Source organism: Pseudomyrmex gracilis, unplaced genomic scaffold, assembly GCF_002006095.1.
Source record: "Pseudomyrmex gracilis isolate BER0280 unplaced genomic scaffold, ASM200609v1 scaffold_2533, whole genome shotgun sequence".
In the NCBI taxonomy this organism is placed as follows: Eukaryota; Metazoa; Arthropoda; class Insecta; order Hymenoptera; family Formicidae; genus Pseudomyrmex; species Pseudomyrmex gracilis.
The window spans coordinates 1,683-13,585 of record NW_018023117.1 but is presented as its reverse complement, the minus strand read 5'-3'; the positions used below and the strand labels follow the sequence as shown (position 1 = coordinate 13,585).

General features: G+C 38.4%; 1 protein-coding gene, 1 long non-coding RNA gene and 1 pseudogene across 2 annotated transcripts; 1 reads left to right on the top strand and 2 right to left on the bottom strand.

The window, feature by feature from the left end:
• Positions 1-323: 323 nt before the first annotated feature.
• On the bottom strand, positions 324-1,529 carry LOC109862861. The gene is made up of 2 exons (XR_002251231.1): positions 1,244-1,529; positions 324-357 (listed from the first exon to the last, which is right to left on the bottom strand). It is a non-coding gene; the product is annotated as an uncharacterized LOC109862861 (long non-coding RNA).
• Positions 1,530-2,418: 889 nt separating this feature from the next.
• LOC109862863 lies at positions 2,419-3,730 on the top strand (annotated as a pseudogene).
• Positions 3,731-10,319: 6,589 nt separating this feature from the next.
• LOC109862862 lies at positions 10,320-11,144 on the bottom strand. The gene has a single exon (XM_020443025.1). The coding sequence runs from the start codon at positions 11,142-11,144 to the stop codon at positions 10,320-10,322; it is 825 nt and encodes a 274-aa protein (XP_020298614.1).
• Positions 11,145-11,903: the final 759 nt, after the last annotated feature.

Sequence of the window (11,903 nt, the reverse complement as noted above, 5' to 3'; positions counted from 1 at the left end):
ATAATTGGAAAAAATTTTTCATAAAATAAATGTTACATTTTTCATAAATTTTTTATATAAATTATATATTACATATTTTTATCAGTTGTTTTTATCATATGTTGAAATGAGACCACAAGAATATATAATAAAATTATATGTTTTTATCACATATTTTTTACACATGACAAAAGTATATTTTTCCTGCACAAAGTTAATGAAAAACTGTTTACCATAGTAACGTACTTTCATTTTCACCAGGAAAATAATTCAATAAATGATCCATTGACCTTTTACTTTTGTTATCTTCTTTATCCGGATCGTTGCTTGTTCTCCTTTTTTTGACATCGTTTGATGTACTCGAGCTTGACAACGGGACTGTAAATATAGGAATTTTAAGAACAAAAAAGAGTTGGAGATTATAATAGCAACAATTACTTTCTAAACTTTAACTATTTTATCCTATAAAATTTAATACTTTTAATCATAATNTTTCAAATTGTTGGAATTGCTTCTCAAAGCTTTAAATGTAAATTACTTCATGTTACAATCAGGGTTAAAACATAATTTATTTATTCATTTTTTATAATTCACGATTGAATACTTAAGTTTGAATTTTTTNGTTAACACTATGGAAAATTGAACTTAATTTCTAATTTTTCCACGAAAAATGTGAAAATTATCTTTTAATTTTTATTATTTCAAGAAATAATAAATTTCTAATGTTTTATAGAAATAAAAATTTAAGTTTTAATTTGTTTATGTAACAATTAAAAATCTAATTTTTAACTTTAATTATTTATGAGTGAACTTAAACGTTTAATTAATGAATTGCAAATGGTAACAACTCATCTTGATTGTCAGCAGAAAAATGTGCGGATGAATCATTTACTTTCTTTTTGTTTGCTTTATTTCTATCGTCATCTCCCTTATTCGAATCAATGCTTATTATCCTTTTGTCATTTTGACGTATGCAGGTATCATTTGTTAACAGAATTATAAATATATAAATATTAATTAAAAAAAAAGTTTGGACTGCAGCGGCAGCAACCTCATAAAAAGAATAGGAATAATAAATAAAATATCAAAGACTTTGTGGTAAGTTAAAGGTTAATTTACATAATTATATATATATTGTATGTATGTATGTGAGTGTGTGTGTGTGTCTATGAATTTTTGATTTATTTAAAAATGTGTGTAACTTTTGTCCGCAATTCTTCCATTGGACTTAGCCTATTTGAAAATATTTAAAACGTTAACTTACGCTGTTTTTTTTCTGAAGGTGGTAGAGGAAAATCATTTTGGCAATGTAAGGACAATAATTTTGATTTTCTTAGAGACTCATCCACCTCAGCGTCGGCGTCGGTTGATTCAATTAATCCGTAGTCTTTTATAATTTTTTTATGCCTTCTTTGACGAAAATGTTTATTTTCTCTTTTTGAATATTCTTCTTCAACTTCGGAATCATTTTTGGCACTTTCCAACTTCTTCAGTGCAGCATCGTACGTGTCTGTAATAACAAAATAAACACAAATCATTTACTTATATTTCATCCCTCGTAGAGCGCATATCTACGAAATACGGGCGTTTGTAATGCCGGTACCCGTGTTGCGATAATATTGTAATATAATCGTGCCGATTGGTATACGCGAGTGAAGACACTTCTAGCCGGCGGCCGAGTAGCGAGAAACTATGGCTGCTTTCCTTTTAGGAGACACAGTCGACACAAGTCGACACAAGAGTCATTCTGTCTTTGTTTCTCACTGAATACTGAACAAAGACAGAATGACTTTTGTGTCGACTGTGTCTCCTCAAAAGAAAAGCAGCCAAAGTCTGTTTTTGTTTAGTATTCAGTGAGAAACAAAGACAGAATGACTCTTGTGTCGACTTGTTTCGACTGTGTCTCTTAAAAGGAAAGCAGCCTGTGACTCTTCTCCCGAGAAGAGTCAAAGAATCGCGATTGATGTCGATCACAATTATGGCTGCTTTCCTTTTAGGAGACACAGTCGACACAAGTCGACACGAGTCATTCTGTCTTTGTTTCTCACTGGTTGCTTTCCAGTAAGAAGACACAAACAAACACAGTATCAGGCACAGAAGAGCAGTGTGAAGCTGCTTGTTGGAACATTATTTAATTCGTAGTGAAGTCGATAGATCGCGCTTTATATTGTATATAAATTAACTGATTTGTATTTCTAATCAACTTATTAGTTTCTGTTTAACATGCGACTTAAATAAATCTACTTATAAAGATTTAGAAAATAAAAAAAAATATATACACATATATAAGAGAAAAAAACAAAAATACAGAAAAGTAAGTATAATTTATAAACATTTTGTTTTATTTGATGTTAAATGAAATATTAATTAGATAAAAATTAATTAAATAAAAATGTGATAAAGTGTATCAATGTCTAGAAATTAATTTAAATTGTTTAGATGAATAACGATAACAAGTTTATTTTCTATTTAATGGAAAAATCAAACGTAACGATTAGCAGTTCTTCAAGTAGTAATGGTGAAAAGTTAAGCGAATTAAGTAGTAGTACAGAAGATATAAGTATTTCAAGCAGTGAGGATGAAGATTTATTACTATTTCCTCTGATAAAAGTGTTAACAAGTGGTCGAAAAAAACATCGGATTGAAGATTATCTTCAAATTATTAATCTTTGGTCTGATCGAGAATTTAAAGAGCATTTGAGAATAAACTGACATACTGCATTAATATTAATTGGTATAATGATAACTATTTATGGGTTTTAATTACAGAAAACAAATTAAAAATGCAAAACTATATGAATTAAATTATTAACTTCATTTTCAGATGAACTAGAAAATTCTGGTTTCATTCCATCACATTCTTTTGGAATACAACCAATCTCTGCAAAAGTGAGTTTTCTATTATTTTTATGGTATATAGCAAACACCGAATCATTACGAACTCTATCAGATAGATTTATTTTTGTTTCATTTTTTATTTTTGTTTCAATATCATCTGTATTTCGTTTTACGACGAGTTATAAATTGGCTTTTGACTAAATTAGATATGATTATCAAGTGGCCACAAGGACAAGACATTCAAATTATATGTAATCAATTTTCTACTAAACAAGGGATTCAAAACGTTTTGGGAGCAATTGATGGTACTCACATCAGAATAGAAAAACCTTCAAATGCTCGTGATTATATTAATAGGAAAAAGTATTTTTTAATCTGCTTACAAGCTGTTGTAGATGCAAATATGCGATTCACAAATATTTATTGTGGCGAATCAGGCTCTTTGCATGACTCACGTGTTTTGAGAAAATCACCATTATATCAGACAGCATCTAATAATCAAGCTATGTTATTTTCTAATGAAACATTTTTAATAGGTGATGCAGCATATCCTTCCTTGCCATGGCTTGTTCCACCATATAAAGATAACGGTCATTTAAGTCCTCAACAATTAGAATTTAATTATATAGTTTCATCAACAAGAATTTTAATCGAAAAAGCATTTGGTCTGTTAAAAGGACGTTTTAGACGTATTAAATTTTTTAACGAATACCGTAATCTGCCATTTATTACTAATACAGTAGTAGCTGCGTGTATATTACATAATTATTGTAGTGATAAAGATGATATGTACGACTTTCCTGAATATCAAGACGAAAATATTGATCCTAATTTATGTAATAATATAATCAAAAAACGTATTGTTAGAGATCGAAGAAGTCGACTCTTTCATGAAATATTTCCTCATCATTAATATTATATGTATATATAATATTATATAGTTTGTGTTGTTTTTCTTAAAAACTCTGTCTATTAAAAAAAATGTTTTTGATATTATAGGTAACTAAAAAACTAAATACACTAACTAAATGTATAATAATAATTGAAACTTGTACTTGTATCAAAAATCATATGTTAATATTTAATTTCTACAATTATTGAACAATAATTATTGAACTATTCTAATATTTATTTGCACTCTTATAATAAATATATTGTTTCTAATTATTTTAAATTAACATTGAATAATATCATTAAGTGATTAAGGACATATGTTGTACAAAACTGTATCATTTAATAATAAATGTTTATTACAATTCATATAAGTTTATTAAAAAACCTTTTTTTTACAAAACAATATGATAGCATTTGATATAAATAAATGTTATATAAATAAATATTTATATAAATATTTGAATATAAATAAATGCTATATAAATAAATATTTATATAAATATTTATCTTTTTTAGTATAAAATACAGTATCATCAAACATAAACTTTTTATATTATTGATGTCTTAATATCTCTATTAGTTTTATCAGTAAACTTAAAATGTTAAATTTTATCTCAATTTGTAAATAATAATATTTAACTACAAGCCATATAAGTTGTAACTCTTATATTTTAATCAATAATATTTAAGGTAGAGACATTCTAGCATAACTCAACAAAACCTTTTTTTCTATCTTACATTAATGTTAATATCTCTTACATATTAAGTTTTGCGTATTGATATCTTTTGTAATTATGTATTAACTGTTTTAATAACATTGGAAAAAAACATTTTAAGCAAACTAAACCCTTATCTTAAAATTACAACTTTATCACTTTATACGAAGTATTTTTGCGAACACAATATGTTTAATGAACTAAACGAAGTTAAAGGAACAAAAAGATATTTTTATGAAATGTAGAATACATTTCTGTATACTAATCCGAATCCGAAGATATATTATGAGTATTTTGATTTTCTTTATTTTCTATTTTCTATTTTCATATCTTTTTGAAATTTGATATTTTTTTTTCAATTTCTTATATTTCATTATATACCATTTTTTTCTTTTAATTTTTTTCTGCAATTTCGCGACGTTGTTGAAGCTCTTGTTCTTTTAATGCAAATTGTTTTTTTTTTAACTTAATTTGTTCCTTCTTGTTCTCAATAAGAGTAGTGTATTTACCATCTTTTATACGATCACGTTCTTGGTTTGTTGTCAAATAATGAAGCCATTGTTTTTCGAGCTCAAGTTTTGTTTTTGCTATTGTAGATCCTGTTCCACGAGGCAAACATTTTTGTTTAGAATGAATATTAGTTACATATGAAGATACATCTATTTTAGGTGACTTGGGTGACGATTCATCAGAACTCTCTTTTTCTGCATATTGAGAACTTGATGATGAACATGAATGAAAAGAACGATTTTTTTTAAACTGAAATGTTGATGTTTGTTTTTTTCCCGATGTAGACGTTGATGTTTGGTTTTTTTCAGATTGAGAAGATACTTTATTTATTGTAGTGCATACTTTAGACGCAACTGTATAGTTTTCATTAGTGGCATCTTTTTTTTCCAATATTTTTCCATATTTTTTTTGAAAAATATCATCCATCTGTTGACACCATTCAAATTTAATTTTTCCTCCTCCAGATTTTGAAAAATTATCAATTACTTCTCTGTATTTTTTTAGTAAAGCATTCATCTTCCACCTTACTTGATCACTTGTCATCTACAATAAAAATGAATTAAACTTATAAAAGAAACGAAATTTAAAATTTATAATAAATAAAATATCAAAATAGAATATAAGTTCTTATTTAAAACTTAATATATATTAATGAATGAATTAAAAAATCAGGTTAGTCGAGCCGTTTTGCAGGATGTTATGCAGAGAATGTGCTTGAATATATACATATGCATACACATATTAACGAAATAATTTTTTTCCTCCATATAGGATGCTGGATTTGCATCACGTGTATATGAAGGACCCTGTATACCCCCCTAACTAATTTTAAAATATTGCGAAAAAAACTCCTCAGCCAGGAGTCGAACCTGGAATCTCCGGCTTTCCGGGCCGTCGCCTTCCCTGTTAGGCTATCGAGGCACTTGGAGTTTGTCTCGCAATACTTAGCACATCTATCGAATGTAAATCTGATAATAACGCCGTCTTCCACCAGCGTAAATCTCAAATTAATAATGACGAAGAATAAGATTTTTCTGAGGAGTTTTTTTCGCAATATTTTAAAATTAGTTAGGGGGGTATACGGGGTCCTTCATATACATGTGATGCAAATCCAGCATCCTATATGGAGGAAAAAAATTATTTCGTTAATATATGTGTATGCATATATATATGTGGTCGTCGTGTTTATGTGTGTACACCGCAAGAGGAGATGGATAGAGTAGTCGGGCCTGTTTCCAAGGAATACACCAGTGCTTAATTTTACTAGATATATTTACAAGATCTATTTACAATGATTACGCTATCAGGCGTATATACAAGTCTCTTTATAGTGTATCTTGAGGGGCCCTGAAAAGGGCCGATTGGTTTTGAGGAGAGCCGGGACTAGTCTGCGGCCCCGGGTCCTTCTTGCCACAACAAGTGCGGCTTGCACCGGGTGATGTGGACGCGCCCAGAGCCTTGCTGTGGTACTGAGCGTGCCCTTTTCCTTGCTGCGGCCTGTGGTCTTGCCTTCAAGGTCTCTTCCTTTGGTCCGAGGGTCTGAGTGGACTGCTCTTTAGTCTCTGGCTCCTCCCAGTCGGATTCCACCTGGTTGCCTTGCTCCCGGGTGAGGGCCGTGACCTGGATGGCCCGATGCCTCGTGAAAGGCTGCTCCGGATTGGTCCCTCGGGTGGTCCTATCGGCGGGCTGAGTCTGAGTGGCCCGTTCCGTTGTAGTCCGGAGCGGTGAGACCAACCTCGGCAGGTGGAGCCAGTCCTCTCGGGGCGACGTAAACCGCCAGATCCTGGGATCCTCGGGCTTCAGGAAGATCCTGGGCGGCCTAGTGAGATGGTGGTGAGTGATCTCCACAGGTACCAGCTTCCACGGCAGTAGTTGCCACTNCACCCTCTTCTCCTTGGTGGCTCCGACCTCTTCTTGCCGGTTTGTTTCCCCTGGTGATCGGGGAGGCGATGGCCGTCGTCCACGAGGGTGGCGCAGTATACCTCGCTGTATGGTAGAGTCGCTTTGTCGGAATCCTGAGTGCAGAAGTGCTGGCTGCGTTCCCAGAATGTGCCTTTGCTGACTCGAGCGAGGCGTATCGGTCGTTGCCCGGCGGGCCTCTTATAAAGGCCCCGGCGCACAACTCTCTCACGCGAGACTTGTCGCTGCCCTGCGCCGCGCGGCGGCAGAGCGCGGTACGAAAGCTTGCCGCGCAAGACCGTCTCCGAGAAACTCGCCGTGCCGTGTTTCTCTATCCTGTATATGCTGCTGCCTATATGTAGGCGCTGTGGTGACTAATTCCTTAGCCACAGGACCCCCCTCGTTGTATAGGGCCCCCTTCTTATGTCTGGAATTGTACCGTTTGTCTTAGTGGTCTTCCTGCTCGTGAGTGTGTTTTACCACTTGACTGCACTTCTTCTCCACTCTCTCTTTTGGGCATCTCTTCCTGTTGCAGTATGAATGCCGGTTTCAGCCTGTCTATTGAGACATTTATTGGTCTCCCATTTATTCGTACCTTATAGGTTTTCTCTCCTCTGTTGAGAACCTCATACGGTCCGTCGTATGGGGGTTGTAGCGTCCCCCCGGTTGGTGCATCGTGCCGTACGAAAACCTGTGGGGTTGTATCCATGTCCTTGAACATGAATGTTGCCGGTTGGCCATGTCTTTTTATTTTTGGCTGCAAGTTTTTTATTGCCTCGCGCAGACGTCCTATGTAATCGTCCGTGTTTCTTGCCTGTGTTTGGTCGTGTAGGAATTGCCCTGGTAGCCTTATTGGTTCGCCAAATACCATCTCTGCTACTGTGGACTGGATGTCTTCCTTCCAGGCCGCTCGTATTCCAATCATTATGACCGGCAATGTTTCTGTCCATCTTATTGATTGGTGGCACTTTATTGCCTCTTTCATTTGTCTGTGCAGTCGTTCCACCATTCCATTCGCCGCTGGATGGTACGCTGTTGTTCTCCAGTGTGTTGTACCAGTTAGCTGTGTCAGACGCCGGAACAAGTCGGACTCGAATTGTCTTCCTTGATCCGTTGTTATTCTTAGCGGTGTTCCGAAGCGTGTTATCCATTGGTTGAATATTTGCTGTGCCACCGTTTCTGCCGTGATGTTACTGATGGGAATTGCCTCCGGCCATCTGGATAGTCGATCTATTATCGTTAAGCAATATCGGTATCCCTCTGAGATCGGCAGTGGTCCTACAATGTCTGTGTGTATGTGTTCGAATCGTCTGGTGGGTCCTACGAAGTTTCCTACCGCGGACTTGTTGTGTCTAGTAATTTTGGATTTTTGACATTGTATGCATGTGCGAGCCCATGCTCTACAATCTCTCTGTATTCCTGGCCATACGTATCTCTGTGCTACTAATCTTGCCGACGCTTTTGTTCCTGGGTGTGCTAGGCTATGTAGTGCCAGGAAGATTTTCCGCCTTAGTGTTTTCGGGACATATGGCCTTGTCACAGGTGTGCTCCGGTCGCAGTATAAACTGCTCGCGGTTCCTGGTATTTGTATTTTGCTCCATTGTAATCCTTTTTCTTCTAAGATTACTTTTAATTCTTCGTCGGTCTCTTGTTCTTGTGCCATTTCTTCCAAGCTTATTGCTTTTTCGATTGCATTTACCCGTGATAGGGCGTCTGTTACTATGTTTTCTTTCCCGGATACATGCCGTATGTCTGTTGAGAATTGCGCGATATATTCCAGATGCCTGGCCTGCCGGGGGGAGCTTTTTAGCGGGTCTTGATTTAGTGCATATATTAGAGGCTTGTGATCCGTAAATATTGTGAACAGGCGTCCTTCTAACATGTGCCGGTACTGTTTTATTGCCAGGTATACCGCCAATAATTCCCTGTCGTAACGGCTGTACTGTTTCTGTGCGTCCGTTAGTTTCTTACTGAAGAATGCTAACGGTTGCCATTCCTGTCCTATCCTCTGCTGTATCACCGCTCCGACCGCACTCTCTGATGCATCCGTTGTTATCGCCAGTTCGGCCCCCGTTTTTGGGTGTGCTAGTTGTGCTGCTTGTGCCAAACTTCTTTTACATTTTTCAAATGCTTGCTCTGCTTCTTTTGTCCATTCTACCGGGGTTTTCCTTCTATTTTTGGGTCCTTTTAATAGGTCGTTCAGTTCTGTTTGCTCTTTGGCGGCCCCGGGGATAAATCGCCTATAGAAATTCAACATTCCTAGGAATTGTCGCAACTGTTTTACTGTCTTCGGTTTTGGGAATTTCCTGATAGCTTCTATTTTACCAGATAGTGGTTTCGTGCCTTCTCCTGTTACCAGGTAGCCCAGAAATCTGACTTCTTGCTCTCCAAAGGTACACTTGGCTGGGTTGATTCGTACTCCATAATCGTCTAATCTTTTGAAGATTTCGCGTATATGTTCTTCGTGTTCTTCCTTTGTGGTCGATGCTACTAATATGTCGTCTATATATGCGTAGCAATACTGTAGGTCTCGTAGTACTTCGTTTATGAATCTTTGAAACGTTTGGGCGGCGTTTCGTAGCCCGAACGGCATGTAGTTGAATTCATATAGTCCGAATGGTGTTGTTATTGCCGTCTTCTGTACGTCCTCTGGGTGTACTGGTATCTGATTATATGCCCGTACCAGGTCTATTGTCGAGAATATCTTCTTTCCATATAAGGTTTGTGCGAAGTCTTCTATGTGGGATATTGGGTATCTGTCCGGCACGGTCCTTGCGTTCATTCTTCTGTAATCCCCGCATGGTCTCCACGTGTTGTCGTTTTTTGGTACCATGTGTAGTGGGGCTGACCACGGGCTTCTTGAGGGCCTTATTATCCCTTCCTGCAGCAGAAGGGTGAATTCCATTTTTGCTGCTTTGAGTTTGTCCGTTGTCAATCTTCTTGGTCTGCATGTCTCGGGCTGCCCTGCTGTCACCGTGATGTAATGCTCTGTAGTATGTTTTATTCCTTTCTTCATGTTTCCTACTCTTGTAAGTTCCGGGAATTCCGCCAATATCCTGTGATATGGAGTACTGCCTTCCAGTGTTTTTACCGAAGATGCTTTTGTGTACGTAGGCCTTCCTATCGTACTTAGCCCTGTTTCTCCGTCTATGAGTTTCCCTCTTCTCACATCCGGGACTAAATGGAAATGGCCTAGGAAATCTGACCCTATGATCGGCTCTGTAATATTTGCTATTATGAATCGCCATGTAAATGCCCTTCGCAAGCCGAAATCTGGTTGTAGAATAGTTGTTCCATATGTATGGATCCTTGTCTTATTAGCTGCGTATAATTCAAATGGTTGGACTGTTCGTCTAATACCTTTTGTCATCTTTGCCGGGAATATACTAACGTCTGATCCGGTATCTATCAAGAATTTCGTTCCTGTTTTTCTATCTATTATGTAGAGGCGGCGTGGTCTTGGGCTGTCGTCATCTACCGCCATTAATGACTGCCCTCTTGGTTTTTTTCTTTGTAAGCGCAGGGCTGCGCGCATCTGCGAGCCTCTGCTCCGAACCTGCGATGGTAATAGCAGATGTCTTCTTCCTCCTTGATTGCTCCTCGTCTTGGCTTGCTTCTCGACCGGCTCCTTGGTCGAGACCTGCTTTGCTTCATCCATTTTGCCATCTGCTTGGTTAACTCGGCTACCTGTTTTGTTAATGCCTCGATTTGCTCTGATGGGGTTGATGTTGAAGCTTGTGCTGCTGCTACTTGCGGAGTTGTTGCTACGACCAGTGCTCTGCTATTTATTTCGTGAATGCGGTCCGCCTGTTCGGCCACGCTGTCTATGTCATCTTCTGCCCTTGTCGCTAGAATTGCTTGGACTTGCGGTGGTAAGCGGCCCAGCCATAATGTTCGCAATAACTTGTCTGATACCGTTGTCCCTGCCAAGGTTTTTAAATGACGTAGGAACTGTGACGGTCTTCTATCTCCCAGCTCTTCTTGTTCCAGAAGTTGCCGGATGCGATTCTCCTGTGAGTCTGTCAAACGCTGAATTAATGCTTTCTTCACCGTCGGATATTTGCTTCCAGTCGGCGGTTGTGTAATTACATCTTTCACCTCTCTGGCTTGTTTCGGCTCCAATTTCGATAATACATATGCGTATTTTGCTTCATCCTCCTTTACTCCACAAAGGGCGAACTGGCTTTCTACCTGTGCGAACCATATTTCTGGATCTTCTGGCCAAAACGCCGGAATCCGCATTGTTGCTCTACTGCTTATCCCCTCCTCGTCGCTCACCAAAATGGTGGTTTCCTGTTTCTTTGACATGTTCTTCCGTCGGGGTCACCAATTGTGGTCGTCGTGTTTATGTGTGTACACCGCAAGAGGAGATGGATAGAGTAGTCGGGCCTGTTTCCAAGGAATACACCAGTGCTTAATTTTACTAGATATATTTACAAGATCTATTTACAATGATTACGCTATCAGGCGTATATACAAGTCTCTTTATAGTGTATCTTGAGGGGCCCCGAAAAGGGCCGATTGGTTTTGAGGAGCGCCGGGACTAGTCTGCGGCCCCGGGTCCTTCTNGCCACAACANGTGCGGCTTGCACCGGGTGATGTGGACGCGCCCAGAGCNTTGCTGTGGTACTGAGCGTGCCCTTTTCCTTGCTGCGGCCTGTGGTCTTGCCTTCAAGGTCTCTTCCTTTGGTCCGAGGGTCTGAGTGGACTGCTCTTTAGTCTCTGGCTCCTCCCAGTCGGATTCCACCTGGTTGCCTTGCTCCCGGGTGAGGGCCGTGACCTGGATGGCCCGATGCCTCGTGAAAGGCTGCTCCGGATTGGTCCCTCGGGTGGTCCTATCGGCGGGCTGAGTCTGAGTGGCCCGTTCCGTTGTAGCCCGGAGCGGTGAGACCAACCTCGGCAGGTGGAGCCAGTCCTCTCGGGGCGACGTAAACCGCCAGATCCTNNGATCCTCGGNCTTCAGGAAGATCCTGGGCGGCCTAGTGAGATGGTGGTGAGTGATCTCCACAGGCACCAGCTTCCACGGCAGTAGTTGCCACTGCACCCTCTTCTCCTTGGTGGCTCCGA